This window comes from Diadema antillarum, unplaced genomic scaffold (genome assembly GCF_040938485.1).
Source record: "Diadema antillarum isolate AM-2024a unplaced genomic scaffold, OU_Dant_1.0 seq00000484_RagTag, whole genome shotgun sequence".
Classification (NCBI taxonomy): domain Eukaryota; kingdom Metazoa; phylum Echinodermata; class Echinoidea; order Diadematoida; family Diadematidae; genus Diadema; species Diadema antillarum.
In genome coordinates this window covers 414858-436070 of record NW_027271447.1, presented here as the reverse complement: position 1 = coordinate 436070, position 21213 = coordinate 414858, and the positions used below count along the sequence as shown (strand labels likewise).

At 39.3% G+C, this 21213-nt stretch overlaps 1 protein-coding gene across 1 annotated transcript in view; it reads left to right on the top strand.

Moving 5' to 3' along the window:
• Nucleotides 1-1404: 1404 nt before the first annotated feature.
• The window catches only part of LOC139733615 (zinc finger ZZ-type and EF-hand domain-containing protein 1-like), an 82675-nt gene continuing 62866 nt past the window's right edge, over nucleotides 1405-21213 (top strand). Inside the window, exons 1-12 of the mRNA XM_071644425.1 lie at nucleotides 1405-1581; nucleotides 8846-8888; nucleotides 10304-10382; nucleotides 13101-13254; nucleotides 13971-14180; nucleotides 14959-15085; nucleotides 15305-15404; nucleotides 17544-17756; nucleotides 18492-18623; nucleotides 19440-19571; nucleotides 20190-20306; nucleotides 21036-21142. Of these exons, the coding sequence (XP_071500526.1) occupies nucleotides 1513-1581; nucleotides 8846-8888; nucleotides 10304-10382; nucleotides 13101-13254; nucleotides 13971-14180; nucleotides 14959-15085; nucleotides 15305-15404; nucleotides 17544-17756; nucleotides 18492-18623; nucleotides 19440-19571; nucleotides 20190-20306; nucleotides 21036-21142 (1483 nt within the window). The 5' untranslated portion in view covers nucleotides 1405-1512. The remainder of the gene's footprint in view (nucleotides 1582-8845; nucleotides 8889-10303; nucleotides 10383-13100; nucleotides 13255-13970; nucleotides 14181-14958; nucleotides 15086-15304; nucleotides 15405-17543; nucleotides 17757-18491; nucleotides 18624-19439; nucleotides 19572-20189; nucleotides 20307-21035; nucleotides 21143-21213) is intronic.

The window sequence follows — 21213 nt, the reverse complement described above, 5'->3', positions numbered from 1 at the left end:
ATAGAATTACATGCTCTTTCATATTTCATAAGAGGTTTCTCATTATCTCACTTAGAAATGTTCAAAACATGAATCCCCACCTCTACCAGTACTGTACAGTCCCTTTAATGTGGGGTATTTGCAATTAAAACTGTTTAAAAACATGAACTATTAAAAAACAACTGATATGCTGTATTTTTACTCATAACTTTGAATGTACTTCTTGTTATGTAACAAGTGAGGTATCGCTGGAAAGGTTTTATTTTGCTTTATCGTCTTGAAGGACTTTATAATTTATGTATATATATATATATATATATATATATATATATATATATATATACAGTACAGAAATGTACTAATTCTACTAATTCTTTTACTTTTATATATATATATATATATATATATATATATATATATATATATATGTATATATATATATACATACATGTTATCATTTTGCTTGTTCAAAAAAAAAATACAGCCACTGAACTAGATAAGTGAGTATAACCAGTAATGTTGTTAGTTGTTATTGTACAAGTACCGGTAAATGCAAAAACAAAACTAAAACTAAAAAGATGTCTTATTCATCAAGACAGCTTTGCACACTTATGATCGAGGAAACTGAAGATCAAAGAGGGGATGTGTGAGTACATCAAAAATGTTTATAGAGGAGGACATGGGAGTAGAATGATGGTTCATTCACTTGCAGAAGAAAAATTATACATTTTATTGTAAATGTCTGCTGATAAAAATTTATGTTTGCTATCATTTCATTTGAACTGATTGACAAATTGCCCTTCGATGATGTACTAATGAAGGGCAATTTGTCCGTATCAGTTGCAATAATTCAAAACAATCAATGTAAGAATTTAATCAATTTGACTGCTTAGCTAGTATTCTTTTTTAATTGTACAGTATTTCGTCTTTCTGTATAGACCTATCTGCCTCTCCCCTCTCACACACACCTCTCTTACACGCATGACTAGTATAGATTATATGTTGTAAATGAAATCATGTACACACACACACACAACACAAACATATAATGTGTACACATAACAGCTACGGGTATAGTCATATGACAAATTAATGTGATATGATGACACTATCACCTTGCCCCTCATGCCTTGTAGGAATACTAGTAGCATGTGGTATAGCGCCCTCTCAGCTCTGAGACGGGTTTTGGTGGTTTTAATAAGTATGGATGTTCCATTTGTTGAAAGGGGACATAAGCATAGAAAAGCCCTGAAAGCATTTTAATACCGAATCTCAAATGCCATCGGTTTATACAAATTATGAACATGTAATAAAAAAATTTCAAATGTGTTGTTTCAGTGAAAAACTGTTGCCTGCTATCACGCTCAATGACAGTTTTACTCCCAAGAATTTTGCTGATTCACCTCAGCCATTTCTTCATCGCCCAAAATGTCTGCGCCCTTGTAGCTGAACAGATAGGGAAAGACATTAGCAGAATCCCTTGTTTACAAAAAGAAGTATAAACTGATTAGTGATATTATCAGTTGTAATATCATGGGAAGCAGTGCCAGTAGTAGCGCAAGTGGAAGCGAAAGCGATGAAGAAAACAGTGACTTCGAGACAGTAAGTTATCTCGGGAATTTGCACCATGACTACAGAAAATATTCATTGCTTTGTATGCATTACCATTAGAGGTCTACATAAGACAGCTGGCGAGGTAGGCTACCTTATATTCTACTCTACTCGTACAGTGCAGTGCAGTGCATGATGCATGTGCAGTGCAAGTGGGCCGTGGGTGGGTGGCCAGTGTAACGTTAGTCAGTGAGCGTGAGTGTTAAGGGTAGTCGCTCGTCGTTCCTCAGTGTGAAAGTGAAACAATGTTCCACACTGTCTGGTAATTTATTCCCCAATTTTATAGATTTTTGGATACCCTTGTGTCTGTACTATGAAAGATGAAGCCTATGTAATCACAACACTGCATTACTAGTGGACAAAAAATGTATTCTAATTGGTCTTCTAGAAAATCTAGACCTTTTTATGTGTAACACTAACAGCTACAGCCGTCAGACTTGAGGTAAATTACGGCGCTAACGTTAGACTGGGGTTAGACAGAAAGATCCGTCTGTCAGGAGGAGTCTTTTATTTTATTGACGTTGTCGCTCTCCTCCGTAGACAGACGGAAGCTGGTATAGTGAGGTGCCTGCACCTCGTCAGGGGCCCGAATACCGTCACCCCACTTAAAATTGTTTTGAGCGCACTAAACAAAAATGTATGCCCGGGACTGTGTTCAGTACGCTTGAAACTTGGCAGGGCTACCACAACCAAGCAAATTGTGGTGAAAACCGAACAGTTTTTCGCGAAAATCTGAAATTTTCATAGGGCTCTAGCCAGTATAGGAATACGTGTTATAAGTCACCCGCACGCATCTTTTACGTGTATGTCTGTGGGAACATCACTGTCACCCGCACACGTCTTTTACATGCTAAGTCTATGGGAGAGTGGGTGACGAGTTGCGGGCCCCTTCCTCAGCGCGCAACTTTTTCGCATCGTTCGCATTCGACGATGATAGATGCAAATTTTCAATATCAATCAGTGAACTTGTGATTCCATTGGAATTTTCAGAATTTTTCCTGTATGTGAGTTGGATTTCAAAGAATTTCAGTAGCGAAATGTGATTCAAATATGGGCAATCATTAACTATGACGAGGTGCGGGTCACCCAAGTATACTCTGAGTCTATACATTGCTGTGTGGAAGCTCTACTACCACTGTCTCTATGGAGAATTGGGTTAGGTATCTCACCCTTCTTGATTGCGTCTAATTCACAGCCCTAGATTGGCAAATTTAAACTTGTATAGCAAAATCAACATTTCAAGAATGCATTGCACTCACCAGATTAATGAATAATTCAATATTTTGGTAGAATTTTCATGAAAAAAGATGCAACTTCCAGCCCGTCGCGTCGGTACGGTTGTAACAGCTCGTCAGCATATGAATCCGTTAGCCAATTACATGCGAGGTAGATTTTCCTAGTGTTTTTTATTAAAACACGTACCTCGCACGTGATTGGCTAACGGATTTAAAATGGAGACTTACTGCTAGCGAATGGTGATGTTGCGATATGGAAACAAATTTTTGCGATCCAACCTAGTTACTGTGAGTATTTCGATTGCACAATGTGAGAAAATTACCCCAAATATTACTGCATAATGTGTCATGTCATGTCAAACTTGTTTGAATGTTAAAAAGCGGTATGAAATTGGGTTTATCAATAACGTTTGGTCTGTGCGCGACTGCTGGCAGAACAGCCCTATAGGAGCGAGCATCAGAGCCTTCGGTCTGTATAGGAGGGGATCCGTGAAGCCAGACGCAGTCTCTGTGGAACATATCCCCGACGACCAGATACAGACCGATCTTTCGGTCAAGAGTGGGGTGTACTTCCACACCTCGTCAGAATGATTTTGAAACATGCACAAACTCACCCCAGTTTGTCAGTAAAGCAAGTTACCCATTTTTCGACCGCCTAAATTGCGGAAGCAAAATAACGAGCATGATTCGAACGCCTGCGCTCATTGTTCGACCCCATATGTCCATGCTTCGAATTCGCGATGTACCACCGTGCGCCGCCTATGAATGGATTAGTGCACGTGCCAGGCGTAGACGAAACTGTATACATCGCGCTATGAGATCTTGATACTCGATATACTCCACGCTGTGCGAGAGATTCAATGCATACACGTTGCGGTCGAACCTTGGCGATATCACAAATTCTGGCACAGTGGCATGCAAAATATAAATAGCACGTAAATGCACAAGTTGTCTCAGAAACTGCTGCCACCGTGGCTGTAGGTGTACACACCATACAGATTCATTGCAGATAAGCGGACTAGTAACCTTGAAACTTGGAATGAAATAAGTCTATATGTGTTGCTTAGATGCAACTTTACTTACCCCTTACTTACCCATTGAACTGCTTATGCGAGCTGACCTGGGAGGGTCGCGACAATGATTTCAGGGGTCCGGTGACGTGGCCCACTGTTGTGCTCTTCGGAACACGTGTGGAGGTAGATGCATAGTTTGAATTTCGCACTCGATTTGTGCCATTTTTTATTCATGAATGTCAGGGAATTTATATTCGTAAGAGTGGTCTATTCATGGAAATGGTCAAATCAAGGGTAACATATTGCATTTGAGTCTCCAAAGTTGAATAGATTGTAGAAGTTGAGTTTTAACACTTTTACAAGTGTCGGAAAATCTCAATCACTTGAAATGCTCTGTATATACTCAAGTGATCGACACAGTATGAATATGTTCAGCACATGCAGTAAGCCTTAAGGGGCAATCGTTTGTTCTGAATGCAGTGATCACAGCAGCTTTTTCTATGGTGACTTTGAAAAGCTAAAATTAGTTTTTCTCTTTTCCTCAGCCAAGTCTCGCAATAGCACTTTTGCTCCAATACAATGCAAGAGTGCGCGCATGTGCTGCCCCTTCTATCTTTCTCTTTTTTGTCCTATCTTCTCTTCTTTCATTTTCAGGCATTCCTAACTTTCCCTTTCCTTCCTATCAATCATTTCTTTGTGGCTTTCCTCTAGCCTAACTTTCTCAATTTCCTCAGTCTTACTTTCTGCCTTGACCATCTAACGCGTCATTTGTTCTTTGTTTCCAGTCTTTTGTTTGCATTCCAGTCATCGAAATTGATCATTGAAAAGAAAGAGAGAGAGAGAGGGTGCGTTCGAGCGCTCTAAAGCGAACCAAAGCGAACTGAACTAAAGCGTACCGTACCGTACTGTGCCAGTTTGGGAGCGTTCGAATGCTCTGTTGAGAAAGCGTACCTCTCGAGTTATTTTTAGAAAAGTTCACGCTTGTTTGTAGCAAGAAGGTCATTCACCTTGCGCTTGACCTACTTACAGCTGTCCCGAACAAAGAGAATGATGTTTTGCATTGTGACGTATGCGCATGATACGCGCATGGTTTACAACGAACTTTTGGTACGCTTTGGTACGCTTTTGGAGCACATCGGGAAGTGATCCACTTTTGGCTCGGTACAGTACGGTACGGTACACTTTAGGAGCGTTCGAACGCTCCTGTAGCGCGGTACGGTACGGTACAGTTCACTTTAGGAGAGCGCTCGAACGCACCCAGAGAGAACCCCCCCAACACATTTGTACAGTGAAACGGAATGCCATCATCTTGTAAATTGCCCAATGAAATCCACTCTCCCCACAGCTCTCCGCAGCTGCCCTTCCTAACCCAGTAATGTTTTTTTGTTTTTTTTTTCCCAGTCCCCATCTCCTCTCTTCCCCTCCCCTGCACCTGTCGACCTCTCCCCTCTTGCTATCTATACACTTGCTTTAACATCCGACACACACACACACACCCACACACACACAACACGAACAACAACTCCAAACCTCAATCAGTCACTACTGCAAGACGCGGTACACGCTGAGGAAAAGGCGGGGAAAAAAACAACAGGTTTACACGTATCTTTTTAAAGATACCATCAAAGAACTTGCTGTGATCACTCTGACATTGCTACATTCAGATCAATCGCTGTGCTCGCTGCTGTGCCGTGAAGGTGTTGTGAATACCATGCTGCGCCGTCTGCTCCTGTGCAACGCAGTTATCGCAGAGCGAACTAGCTGCGATCGACATATTCCAACAAGTGTAAAAGTGTCAAAAAAGTCAGATACAAATATTCGTGGCTGTTGGATTTTTAGAGTGAGTTTGTGCATGTTTGGAGATCAATTGACGAGGAGGTGCGAAAGTACATTAGCGCCTAAATTTACAGTAAATAGAATCCTAGATAGGCCTAGACTTTAGTTTTAGAATAGAACTAAATTTACACAGCAAATTCACAAACAGTTCGAACATATATCATTACAGATAGACTACTACATCTACGGGTTTATAATAGATCTAGGCCTAGATCTAGACTAGATATACAGTATAGGCCTACCTGTATTCACTGTAATTAAAATTTTCATGTTATGCTGTTTGTAAACATCTAAGTTAGTAAAGTAAGCATGGTAAGAAATCAAATAGATTTTACCTTGTAGTACCTATTACTACCAATCACATCTTGCTCAGTACTACATGACTATCTTGCACCCCTTAGGGCATAAACTTGCACCATTGGTACATGTGGCATGTAAATGTGTTCAGCTGAAAATGGCCAGCTAATTGTTGTGATGAGTTGTCAAGGTTAGCTACCCTTGGGTGCTCCACTGTCTCCACTGTGGGAGCGCCCTTAGTGAACAGCATAGTATTTGCATATGCTGGGAGAAAACAAATTCAGGCACTTACTAAAAGTGCTATTTTTCCAGCAAAACTCCAGTGGCTGGCATTATGTTTTACATATACCTGACATTAATCCAATATATCCAAACTGTTCTCATGGTTTTGAAAAGACGTTTTTCTTCCTTCATTTTCTTTCCGTAATTCACAACAGAGAGAGTGGTCGGGGGTTATGTCTTTGATGCCTATGTACAGGCGGTGATTGGTTAGCCCATGCGCATAGGTTCCAAATCTTCAATTTCACACAGTGAAAGTGTAGAGATATCATGGCAGTTTACATTGTAATCTATACTTGGCCAAATCAAGAAAATTCATAAATTTTGACAGTAAAGGGCTATTGGAGGAACCAAATTTCACCCATCACAAGTTATCAACAATTAACCTACATTCGAATAAAAAATGAGTCAACTTTTAAAGTATAATTTCATGTCCAAATACCACCATGGATGATATATGAAATGCTAACGTCCGCTGCCTGAACGCTACCAGGCTGGTCGCAGTTGAGGGTTAGCTGGCTCCTACTATGTTTTTGAACTGTGGGAGTAATACAGCAATTTCCTATAAGTGGGTTTGTTTTTTGTTTGTACATACCTCTGAGCTCCACTAAGAGATTTCTCAGGTGATGGTTTCAATATGTGTGCAGTTACAACCACCACTGTCCCTATTCTGTTAAAGGTGCATAGTCCCGGTAGTGTAGAGGGTGCTGTTGATGATACTGCCGATCACCGTTAGCATTGATACGAAGATTACCGAAGTTGAGCTGTCATCAAGAGTAAAGTGCGTAGGTGTTGCTAAGTAACGTTGCCTTCGTTGTCTTCTCTGCGCATCGCGCAGTCTGTAGTAATGCCAGGATGCGTGCATATGTGCTTCTTATTATGACATCACAAAAGAAGTTTGCTGAAGCTGCCATCCCCCTCAGCCGAATCATGAGCCGAACTATGATCGGACCATTGACTACAGTGAATCGAACTTCTTCGGACTCGGGGAAGTGGGCCACAGCGTAAGCGCTAAAGAGGAGTCGGTAGCGTAGGTCTCTATAGGAAACTTGTGCCGTGCGCCTGTTTACTCATTTGACTAAAACATCAGGACCATGCACCTTTAAAACTTGAGAAATATCATAACTCCATTTCTCTTCATACAAATTGTATGTCGTGGATGTTGATGAAAGATTTTACAGTGATTCTGTTTGTTGCATTTTATTTCTTGCTATACAAGTAGAGTCAACATCAATGTGACATGAAACTGCACTATGCACATGTGTATATAATGTTAGAGGTCATCAAATATACAGAAATAATGCTGTGTTAATGAACTGTAAAAAATTGTAGTTTTTGGAGTTTAGCCAGCACCTTAAGACTAGTGATGAAACACTTCATGTACCCGTAAAAGGGATTCTGGTTTATCGTATATGGGGAAACATGCCAGCGGAAGTCGATGCCTCCAGAGTGTGGAATGAAAATGTATTTTTGCAAATGCTAATGTCCTTTTTAGGCAATGGCATCCAGTTTAAAAGTTGATACTTAGAGAAAAAAGAACGAAAGGGAAATGTTGCTTAATGATGTATCTAGCAACAGCTTTCACTTTCAGATTACTTCTGAGCGACTGGTTGATATTATGGTAGCTCAATTTAAGTAATGGTCATTAGTGAGATTAGTGATGATACAGTAAATGCAAGGGAAAAAAAGAAAACATTCCAGCATATATGCAGAAGTACTGTCGCTATCAAGAGGTCTCCAGACAAATGTTATCATAATGCTGATAAACCATTTACTATTACAGTAAATGGTTTATTCTTGCATTACTCTCTACATGTGAGTGTGTATGAAGAGAGAGAGAGAGAGTGAGTGAGTAAGGGAAATCTACATAGTCACACACAGATTTGTACTTTTTTGAAGCGTTTAGGACTTATTTTCAGCACTCGGCCATTAAAAAAAAACCCAGATTCATATATGTATACAATACCAGAGACTCTGACTCTAGCGTGCAGGGTCATAGTTAACTCAATTTCTGTTTTTTGAACTGGATGCAATGTTGATAGGGGCCTTAAACACAATAATCTGTTATTGGTGTATGAGGGACAACTTAACATATTGTGTCAGCAAAGAGAGCTCTTGAAATCAGCAAGCTGCATACATGTTCATTATGTTTAGATTAATGCTGTAATCGGCACAAGTGCTGTGCAACCATAATAAGGCTAAATTTGTTGTCATTTTTCAAACTTGACACTCGGTGATCACACTCAATACTGAAAAAAAGATGTCTGGTGCATACTACAGAGTGTGACGTATGGGGAACATGCTAAACTGTTACAAGTATTATCCTTTAAATAAGAACCTGCAATATGATAATGTTTATTATGCCTTTTTAATAGAGCTGTTAAGGAAATTGTGAGATAAATCTTTTCATAGATGATCATACTTAATAATTTCCGTTGAGTTCTACATTATAAAACTTTGTACAATTCCCAATAATAAGGCAGAAAGGTCGCCTCAAACTTGCAGATTTAATACTTCATAGCACCTTGAAAGTTATGATTTCATTTCAAATGTAACATGTTTGTTTGTTTGTTCTCTTTGTTTTTTCTGCATCAGCAGGTCGATGAGAACAAACCAGTGCTAGTGGCACACCCTCCTGGTGAGTCTTGATGTACAAAGAAAGAGATGTACTGAACATACCATTCTCAATGTGCTTGTTGAACTCCTAGCCATAATGGGTTTACTGAAATTAGTTACTGTAAAACATGATATATTCGCGGCATGAATTTTTCGCGAATTTGAGCCGACAGCTTTTTTTGCGGCATGAAATTTTCGCGAAATGCCACTGGCACTCAATGCATATAGTGTAGACAAGAATTTTCGCGTGCATTTTAATTTCTCGAATCTTGGCGCTCGCGAAATTCGTGAAATTAAAATGCACGCGAACATTCCTCGTTTTACAGTATAGTGTGAACTCATTATATAACAGTCATTAGTATACTCTGAACAGAGAAATTAGCGAACATTCTGTTACAGTCATTGATGATCCCAGTAATGATATTGGATCTGCAAAATGGTTATATGATTATATGGACATAATCTGAACCAAGCACAATCCTGTATTTTGAAATGCATTTGTCTGGATGCGTACATTTTCGTACAGCCTTCAGTAATGAATGTCGACAGGATCCTAGAAATGAATTTTTTACATGATTGATATCACACTGAAATGGCACTCCATGGTCAAATTGAATCTGGCCATTGGAGTGCGATCAAACACAGATAAATGAGAAGGGAAGCAAATAAAATCAGACATAGAATAAATGAGTGAGAGCTTTTCAAAGTTCCTCCTGCTTTCACATGATGATGACTTGACATAAATATACATGTATGGTACTGTAGTTTATTGTAGATTGTGATCTTGAGTATCCCCATTAATTTACATGTACTGATCCAGTGTAATATTCTACCTGCCCTCTCATCTAGTGAAAGATAGGAAAAACAAGAAGTAAAGCTGTTATGCTCTTTCACTGTATCAGTGTAATCGTCTAAGCAAAAAACAAATCAAAACAAAACACAACACAACAACCCAACAACTACAACAAACAAAACAGAAACAAAAATAAAAAAGGCACCTAATTAGTTGCAAAAATTTAAAATATTTCAATGTAAAAGAAAATTGATTTTTTTAGTCAGTTACTGGTACTCTTGTTCTTGTGGCCGAGATATTTGAATACATTTCAAGTTGCATGAAATCTTTATTTAAGAATGTTTGTTCCTTGCTTAGTCATTTATGCAGTAAGTACTCTCATTTGAAAAGAGGAAAGGATCAGTCTGTTGTAAAATTGTTCAAAGCTGTGAATGACTGTAAACAACAAATAATGTATGAGAAGTGGGGGAAACTGAATGCTTTGTTTAGAATACTGCTTTAAGTTGCAGATTTACTTTTCTCAGATTTTTTAGAGTCGTTGATATGCAAGGGTACTTGTATGATGCATTTTGTATTAAGTTGAGTGGTTTATTTATTTCTTTTTTTGTGTCTTTATTTTGAAACGAAATTTCTGTCTTTAGCAGAATTGGACAACCTTAGTGACCTGGATCTAAACCAACTATTTGATCATGTGACCCTCCGAGAAGCAGCCTCCAAAATAAGGTACACAATAGATATGCATTGCTTATTTTATGTTTGTGAGCGTGTGTGCATGTGTGAGCGTATCTGTGCATATCTTTAAACAGGCATTGATGTTGTTTGGCAAGAATGCAGTACTTCAGTTTAGTGTAGTTCTGCGTGATTAATAGCAGGCATAAAGTGTCTCTGATGCCAGGATGATTCATGGTTTCCTTTCCAACCCACTGCTCAGTTCTTTTTGATGTAAAGAGTATTTATAGTTTCAATTATCAAACATTGCTTGTGAAAATATTCAGTGCAAGCACTGAATTTGAATCTTTGTGTATCTTTAACATTGAAATATTTTGCGCTGTCATTTTGGACTTGGCATTTCTCACGTTCCTGTCAGTAAAATGTGCTTGAGGTATGCTTTTCAGAAAATGCTCTCTCATGTGCCAGCAGAAATACACAAACATAGTTAAAGATATGTGAGTGTAAACTCTGTGGGAGTATGACCTGGTTACACATAGCAGGATGTGATGGCCTTCATGCTGATTTTAGTGAGCAATGTGCTTTTTATGACTGAAAGATGTGTTCTTGTTTTTTTCTTCAATTTATTTATTTTATTTATTTATTATTATCATTGTTATTGTTATTCGTCTTCTTCTTCTTCTTCTTCTTCTTCTTCTTCTTCTTCTACTTCTTCTTCTTCTTCTTCTTCTTCTTCTTCTTCTTCTTCTTCTTCTTCTTCTTCTTCTTCTTCTTATTATTATTATTATTATTATTATTATTATTATTATTATTATTATTATTATTATTATTATTATTATTATTATTATATACATGAAATACCAAAACATTGGCCAAAATAAATGGCGACACCCCGACAGGAGTTAGCCAAAAAAAACCAACTGAAATTGAAAAGCAGGTTAGTCCCAAAAACACCGCTCTCTTCATCAGTTGCCGGGGAGCGGAGGGTGAAAAGGGTAGAAAAGAATCGTTTCAGAATCGGGCATGCTTTTGCAAACATGACCGATCCCGGCAAGACGACTCTTCTCACTAACCTGTTTGATTCGAAATGATGCACGCAGCTCACAGTACCGTCTCCATGGTGAAAGATCGCGTATCACTATTGGCAACACAAGCGGTATATATATATATATATATATATATATATATATATATTTCTTTTTTTTTTTTGCTGTTGATAAAGTGCGCTTGATGAGTTATCTACAAGCGGGCTGGAAACCAAATGTATGTGATCGCCTGGACTGAGATGATAGTGATTGTTCAGTATGTGTTTTTGTGCCTGTGAACAAATAACAAAACTTGGTTTATGTATCTGCCACATGTTATCTTCATCAGTTCAGATAGTTTCACACAGCTTTACCACAGGCACGCTTCCCATATGTGTAGTCTTGTCAGAAACGTGTAGACAGAGGCCCTAAGTTGCAAACTTTTATATGTGTAGTCTCCAACCAAGCCTGATAAAATTTGCTGTGTCATGGTGATAAAATCTTTGTTAACATCATGAGACACACGTTGATATTGATATCATGAGACTCACAGAACACCTACACTTTGTACCCTCAGATTGTTGAAATAGAATTGTGTGAGAAAAGACAATTCTCTATGTGCATCACTACTTTAACTTTTTATGTGCCATGGTGTAAAGCCCCTGTGTGCGACATTATTCTGAGACAGCAACGTAGGCGTGCTTTGGGAAAATATTCTATTTTTCAAATCTATGTAACTTTAATGAATTTTTGTTACCCTGGACATTTAATGAGCAAAGCTGTAGAGAAAATGCCAAGCTTTGCTTTAATGTAAATTGTATAAAGAAGCAATGATTGTTTTTCTTTCAAATGACCGGCAGCTACATTATTGTAGAGGTATGACTTTTGCACACAAAATAGTGACAGATACTTAGAATTTACTCTAAAATCCTGTAGGGAACACCGCTTGATAGCCAATCACTGCTTAAAATGCAAGTTACGTGTGACAGGAATGGGAATGCAAGAAATGCTTTCATTGTACTGTGGCATTTGGTGATTTATCATTCGGTTTGGACGGGTTTGTGTGTTTGAGCAGAATGTGCAAACTTGGCACACCGACGACTGAGTCAGGTGTGCGAATGTGGTGCCCACATAAAGAGTTAAGTAGCATTATGAACAGGTATATGGTGCATTCCATTTCCAGGTACATTCTGACCTCGTTGACTGATTCTTCCTTCCCAAATATTGTATCAAACTTTGCAGAATAATTTGTGTAAGAGCTGATAGTTTTGTCAAACATTCTTTATGATTGTTATCATTTTATTCGTTATGAGGATTATTATTTTGATGATAATTTCTATTACTGCTACCGATCTTGCTGCTTCTACTGCTACTGCTCAGCTACTACTACCACCATAATTACAATGATAATTGTGATAATAATGCACATTTAGTGTGCTTCAGGCATGAAACCTATGCATGTGCTGAAAACTTATCGTCATTATCTTCATTAATATTTATAATTATTATTGTTGTTTTCTGGTATTTCTACAATCTTTGTTTTGTAATTACTGCCTTTTTCTCTTGCTAGTCAATACCTTAATATTGCCAATGTCATGGAGTATATGATTGTGCACCCACTATGCAGAAATATATAAATTGCTTCAATGGCAGTTGTAGCATTTTGATGTTAATGAGCTGAAAGTATGTTTAACATTGTGCCATTGATTCTGTCTGTCTTTCTCATTCCATTCTATCTTGTTCCAAGGGATGACATCCCAGAGACCGTTGTCCAGCAGCATCACGGCCACCTGCTGCGGTGGCTGGAGGAGCGGTTCCAGCGGAATGAGGAGACAGTTTCCCTCACCCAGTTCTGCGATGTCCTCATGAACAGGGGCGTCAGCCGGGAGGAGTGCACAATAGTCAGTATCTAAAGCTCAAAGTTGGTTTCCTTTTACTTCTTGTTTTTATATTGCTGGAATTATACAAATGTTCCGCAGGTTTCAGTTTGTGATGTCAGTGGAGATGTCAGGCACTCAAGGGTGATTATGATGGTGCATATTGCATGACAATGTGAATACAGGACAGTGTGTTGCATCTCCACCAACATCACAAACTTAAACCTGTGCATTATTTGTTTTATAAAATGGGTACATTAACTATGATATCAGCTGATAAAACTCATCATTGCAACACAATTTTGAGGCTCTTTGATCAGCTTTGCAGGTGACCGTGTGAATCAAAATAATTTTTTTTTTGGGGGGGTTTGTCCCAAGCACACAGCTGCACACAAAGCAATTGGTAATCTGCTACAGGATAACACTCTGTGCAATGTGTTCTGCTGCGCACTTTTTGCACTCTTTTGCATAAGTACAAAAAAAGAGCACATTTGACTAATTTCAGATTTCTGATTGGCTGCAGTACATTCATAAACTCATTCTATGATAGTTTTTTATATGTCCCAGTCATGTCTATCTTTGTGAACTGAGTAGATATCCCCATCTGATGATATCTCCATCAGCTTTGTGGACATGCTGTATGATATGTTCGGTATGTACATTGTATGTAACCAATGTCAATATTTCTTCAAGGGTGTAAGATTTTGACCTTTGTTGTCTGAATTTTACTGACCACTCAGGCGTTTGACCAGTTTGATGTGGATGGCGAGGGTCAGGCGTATGTGGAGTCCATGCTGGATGCGCTGCGATCGTCCAACGGTGCAAACCTGCGGGGAGAGCTCTCCCACGCCATACGGATACTGACGGCGTGCACCCTCATGCCGGGCCTCATCGATGTCTTCTCGGCAGAGAGGGAGAGCGTCGGGCAGCATGGTCAGAGACTGCTAAAGGTATCCTCCAGATATTTGATTGTGAAGTCAAGTGAATATCTGTGTGCAAAATGTGGCACCATTTTTGTTGTGTCCCATCAGGTACAACTGTTGTATTTTGCCCAGGGTATCACTGCTGTCAGTCTTTCAGGGGAATGACCGGAATGCAGGAAAAGGCAACGTTTCACTCATATTTTCTTTCAAGGGGAATTTACCTCAGATATACATTGTTGATGTGCAGATTCAGTGAATGCAGAAGTATTAGTAGTTTTGGTACGAAAATTGGACAATCCATTTAGGTTAAATTCATGTTCTGTCATTGCTAGATGAGAAGAATACAACAATATGTGATGTCACAGTATTTAAAGTCAATGATATGAAAAAAATATTCTGCAAATTTCATGAAATTCCACACAGTCCTTAGACTTGTTATTATTCCCTCTGCCTTCTAAAAGAAGCAAGTCAAGTGCTCATACATTATGCCAGAAATATGAAAATATCTTGACTTTGTTGTAACTGAATGTTGGTTAATCATCAATTAAGGCATTACATGGACATGTCATGTGTGTGACACAAGTACAGTGTAAATGTCTGTGGGCGATTATGGCTTGTAATTTCTGAGTGTTGGTTAATAATCAATTAAAGCATTACGTGGGCATGTAATGCATGTGACAAGAGGGGAATATCAATGAGCAAATATGGCATTAAGATCAGCTTGAAGCAAGAGATTAGGAGCTTATTGTTTACATCACTGTGATGATACATCTGACCTCTGACCTCTGAAACTCTTCTTTGCTAGTATCTGCTGCGGAACAGAGCCCCAAGCAGCGCCCTGCCTTACCCATCCCTAGACGGCTTCACTCACACCACCACCATGAGGCTCTCTGTGCTGGACCAGCACCTCCAGGAGAGGCAGAGACAGTCAGGTGAGTGGAAGGATGCGGTCTCTGTCACAGTTGCCATGGAAACCAGAAACTCCCCAGCAGCATCTGAGGGTTAGAGAAAATGATACCAATATTCAACAGCATGTTCTCTATCATGAGAGTCAAAAACTTTCTTGAACGCAGAAATGTTTATCTTGTGCATATTTCAGACTAACAAAAGATGTATATTTCTGTTTTTCTGCCACAAAATGTCTGTTTTAGCCTTGAGGGAGAGCTTTGAAGTGGGAGGAGGGGAGGTGAAGCTGACCACCAAGTGTTTCAAGAGTCTACAAGTGTCTACCAACCCCAAAGATGCATCCAGGTAAGCCCTAGACTGATAGTGATCAAACAATTTGCTGCTCATTTAGACAAAGGCAGATATTGATGTCATATGATATGTAAGGCTAAGGATGAGTATGCTGCTAGTGATGATGGTACTTGAATATATATTGTATCAAATCTCTTCTAGAAACCTCTTTTAAAATAAAGTTATTGTTGTTTTGGAAAAGACTCGGCCTATAACAGTAAAGGTTATAGTGTGACAAACATGCACATATTTTAATACCAAACTCACAAGTTATGATCAGTTGAAAATGCATACTGGTTCAAAGTCCACAACCCTCAATATCCAGTTAAAGTCAACATTAAGAAGAGAGGAGAGGGGGTTTTCCCCTCTTAACCCTAACTAGGCCGGGGGGGGGGGCCTCCGAGGCCCCCCCTCGACGTTTCACGCTATGTATCGCTATCACAAGAAGCTATTGCCGCGACGTTTCATGACTTTTTTCTTTCAAGTCTCCCGCATCTTTTGACACCAAATTTGCGATGCCCGGGCGCGCTTCCGAAGTTGCGCATAAATATGCACGTGCATGTCCGACCAAAAATTGCTCAAAAACGTGAATTCGTGTACAATTTCAATGCTAACTGTATTTACAGGCAAATTTCATAAAAGCATGATTATTTTGGGGTTTTATTGATTAAAATCAATTAATAACATATTTTTGTTCGGAACGATGTCGCGGACAAATTTTATTGAAAAAAACAATGAAAAACATAAAGTCGCAAAAACAAGGAAATACATAAGAAATTCAAAAAATAGTAAAATACTTAGGAAATTTTTTTCTCTTACATTTGCTAAGGACACTAAAAAGAATATTTACACAAAAAATGTGCCTGTTTTGAGCTTTATTTAGTGATTTATACCAAATTGTCTGATTTCATGCATCATTATGCATAAATTAGCATAATTTAGTGTAAGTGATAATTTTTGAAAAAATTAACTTCATGGTACTTTAGATTACATCATAGGCAATGTGTGTGCCAATTTTCGTCGCGATAGCGCGGTTGACGGCCGAGATCTGGAGGGGGGCCTGGGAGGCCCCCCCCCCCGGCTCTATCATCTACCTAAATAGCCCGGCCTAGTTAGGGTTAAGATTATGTTAACCCATATCGGGCCAACTACGGGATATTCCGTAGTTCGTCCGAACGCTGCAGAGGCCACATACGGAATATCCCGTAGCAAATGAAATGACATATAAACAACGTCATTCCAAAGTTCTTTCACCTTCTAACCTTTGACAACGTATCCCAGAATGCTTTGCTACACTGTCTGCGATAATTCAAGGAGGTTTTGTAAGTCGAATGCCAACAATATCATAAAATTCATCGAAAAAAATGTGTGTTTACACGGAATAACGTGAATAACCACGAAGCGTCAGTGGGTGCTATCTACAGCTGTACGGAGTGCTCGATTTTGGATTTTCTGCCGCAGTTTTTGAGGAGGTTTGGACACTTGCAGGGTGATGATTTGACTGTGATAATAGTCCCACATGTACATCCAAATGTATGTACAATATTTGTATAGTTCAGTCGAAACTGAAAAGCTGTAAAGTTTATCTATCGTGACGAGTTTCGCTTCAACAAACTATAGGATGCACACATTATACTATCGATTTCCAGTGCACTCGCAATGGCTTCATCGTCATAAACATAAACGTAAACCTGCAATTATTGTATCAATGGTCATGATATCTATATGTCCAGAAAGCTGACACTCCGATGATTTAATTTCCGGTACTGGATGTGTAAAATTACAACATTTGCTATTTTTAATCCATGAATGAAAGCAAACGAACTAATTGATTTCGTAACTTTTGGATTACTGTACTTCAATTCTGCCGAGTACTATGACTGCACTGTGCATTGAATGGCAGCATGTCATATACCATTTTAAAGGGAATTTATCCTCTTTCAAATGACATCTAACTTGTCTATGCTTTTTTCATTGTTTGCTAATGAAGAGCGATTGTTTGGAGAGTTGTCTGCCTGTCCGCGTGCGTGTGCAAACGGTGCTGGGGCAATGCGGTGTTTGTTTACGCAAGTGTATTGGCCCGATATGGGTTAAAGATGACGTTGTCTCACTGCAGATTTTTTATTATCATTTTTTTTAATGTTGTATGCACAGGTTAACGGACGGTGATCCCAGCACTCACTGGCAGTCAGATGGCCCCGCCCACACCCACTGGATCCGCTTCAAGCTGCGGCCGGGGGTGTGCCTGAAGCACCTCTCCATCCAGGTCGCCCGTAGCGACCAGAGCTACATGCCCCAGCACGTGGCCGTCCTTACAGGCCACTCCCCCGTTTCCCTCCAGGAGGTCACCGAAGTCAGGATAGCAAGGTATTGTCCCCCTGCCCCCCCCCCCTCCCCCAATTGTTGTTTTTTTTCTCTCTCTAGGGAGGTGCTTTTAAGCAAAGGATCATGAAAGTTTCTTCTCTGGCAAAGACTAGATGTATAGAACTTGTCATGTGGTCTAAACTAGCTAGATAAAAACATTTGTCCGCAATATATGTTGTGTGGCAAACTTTCGTAATTGATGCAAAGGAGGAAAGATGCAGCATAGCGGTAAAGATTTGTCCTTTATTTCATTTCACAAAATATTCATCATATCTCTATATTTGCTCGGATGCATACTTGAAATGTGCTCAGAACTACAGGGGTGTAGCATTCATGTGATTGGAGTAGATCTTAATGCACTGAAATTTAATTATTTGTACAAGCTTTTGGCACTTTCTATCGATTATAGAGTGAGTTTACATTCACAGAAAGTTGCAAAATGTTTGTATCCTATTGTTTTTGCATTGGTATCACATTGTAAGGAATGGATGATAATTTCTGCAGTGAGAACTATTTATGCCACATGTAGGGTAGACTGTTAATTCGTTGTGCAGATGAAGTGGACTACATTTACAGAAATGGGAAAATATTGTCGCTGAACTGTGTAGATGTTCACATATATCTAAGAAACATTTACCAAAAATGTACGGGAAAGAAAAACAAAATCCCACCAATGAATATCCCACACTCTAGTTACGATGTTGACATGCCTTGTCCCATCGGTTTACCGCCCTCTAGCCACATCACTGGAGATGTTACCCTTCTGGAGAATGCCAGGGTGATTCGGCCGTACGTCCAGATTAGCATCAAGAGGTGCCAATTTGAGGGCTGTGATGTCAGGATACACGGCATCAGAGCTTTGGGCTACAGGTAGGAAGAGTAGACAAATTGCTTTGTCTTTCATCCAGTTTAAATCACATGTATATGGGTTAAATTTTCAAATGTATAGATTTACTATTACTGAAAATGAAGAAAACAAATTGAAGTTTGTATTTTGTTAGTACCTTTGGCAGAAGTATACGTAGAATATTTTGTATTCTCAGTTGTTTTGAATGTTACAATGTCACTTGAATGTTTGGGATTATGTTTGATGATTTGTTCAAATAGATTAGAAACTTCATGATGGTTATTACAGTCATGTTTAACTCTTGAGGATCTGACTCATGAGCTGTAGAAAGATAAAGGTGATGAAGCTGTTTTGAAGTGTAGTGAGAATGATAAGGTACAGTGATATGGAAGAAGATTTGATCTCTGTTCAGTAAAGTCTAGAAAGGAACACACCCAAGGCCACTCATACCATTTTGAAATTTGATTGTTGAAATAATTGCTATCCATAGCTCACTCCAATGAAGGATGTGGCCATTCATTTGTACAGACTGTGTCAATCCTATGCTTGGAAAGCAAGCCGTTTCAAGTGTTTGTAGTGCTCTTTGCAACATTTGCTTCTGTGAGAATGAGGAAAATGGGTTGTTGAGATAATTATCCAATAGTCAACTTCAATGAGGATGTGGCTATTCAACTGAACAGACTGTGTTAATCCTTTGCTTGCAAAGCAAGCCCTTTGAAGTGTTTGTAGTGCTCTTTGCAACATTTGTTTCTGTCAGAATGAGAAAAAGTTATCCGTCAAAATACATCTTGCTTTATGCATCCATAATTTTGTTTTTTGTTTACTTGTACTACCCATAGGATGGTGCAGAAGTCGGAGGTCAGTGTCAAGGATGCGTCAGCCATGTGGTACTTCTCTGTCTTGGCGTCCACGGCAACCGCTGCCATACCGACGGCTCCCCATCTGCGCAGCGCCATTCTCAACCACACAAAGTATGTGCTGTTTTTATTTCAGAATGCTCAAATGGCTGTTATGCACATGCATTCATGCTCTAAATGTGTTTGGTAATTCAAAGTTAGAGTCATAAAGTGGCATAAACCATTGTGTAAACAGCATCCCTCAAATATTTCATTTTGTTCAATTTATTTGGTTTTGTCAGTGTGTTATATTTTTTGAGGGCCATCAAATATTGTGCCAGATATAATACCTTACAATTTGTTTGCGAAACAAAGAGAAACTACCCCATAGCTGCATTCACATCACCCTTAAAATTTCTTCAGAGATAAAATTCACAATGACACTCTTATGGCATGAGCTTCTGAGTAATTGAACTGATTTAGCCAAGCTTTGAACAAAAAGAATTATAACATCAGGACAAGTTTTCAAATTTTTATAAATCAGAAGCTGGACATGAAACTTATGTCGCGGGGCGTCTCAAGTCCAGTTTCTGATTTATAAGAATTAGGCGGTTACACTTCGACTAGATGAGCAATAATCTACATCAGGTCATGGCAAGTCATCAGGTAGAGCTTGGCCTTGACATGACAAAAGTGAGAGGTTTGAAATAAAGCCTGTTTTTTCCCCTCGTGCCCTGTCCCTTTTCCCTCCAGGATGGCGCTGTCCCACATGCCCCCTCTCTCCCTGATGCCGCAGCAGCTCTCCAAGGCCAGCTTCCTCAGCCCCCATGTCTTGGACCAGGTGGCAGAATTCCTGCACAACATTGCCAGGTACTATAAAACTAAAAACGTTCGAGTGCATTTTAATTTCAGAAGAGCCAAGATGGCTAGATATGCGAAATTAAAATGCACACGAAAGTTCGTGTCTACACTATATGCATTGAATGCCAGTGACAATTTGCAAAATTTTCATGCTGTGCAAAAGGCCGTTGGCTCCAGTCCGAAATAATTTGATGCCATGAAAATATCTTGCATAACAATGTACTTCGGGGATTTGCTCTTAACTCTGTGCCCTTCTGTAAAATTGCACATTTCAGTGGCTGCTTTGTTTTAATGTGATACTTTGCATAGCTTGATGTGAGGCCCAAATCTGCCCACAGGTGACTTGAGGAAAGCAAGTGAAACTTAGCAGGGCCATGAAAGCTGATTTTTTGCCGAATTTCTTTTTGGTATGCTCAGATTTAGATGACAAGGAATGGAGCAATTTAGGGAATGTCATACCCTCCCAACAACACGGGATGTCTTCTTTTCTTTGGATTCATCATCTGTAAGGCTAGCCATGTCATGTGGATTAAATTTAGTTGAACTGAATCACAATTTGTGAGGTTGTTGCAGGCAATCTCAGCTTTGTGATGTGTATTGTGAAGTAGCAAATAACTTGAGGCAAGAATGTGTTCTGGTAAAAAAAAAGAGAGGAAATGGTAGCCTGATATGTTCTGTGAGTTGGTTGATATTTGTCAGCACATGTTGCTACTAATTGCTGTTGTTTTTTCCCCTCAGAAATGATGACGGTGAGATGGAAATAGAGGGACTGAAAATCCTGCTGGAATTTGCCCTGGCACGAGGGAACATGGCAAGCATCTTGAAGGCTCTGAAAGATCTGTTAGGTAAGAGCAACACTGCCCTCACAATCTTGCTGTTTGGACCCAGGAGTCTTGGAAAGTGTTTGGAACATACG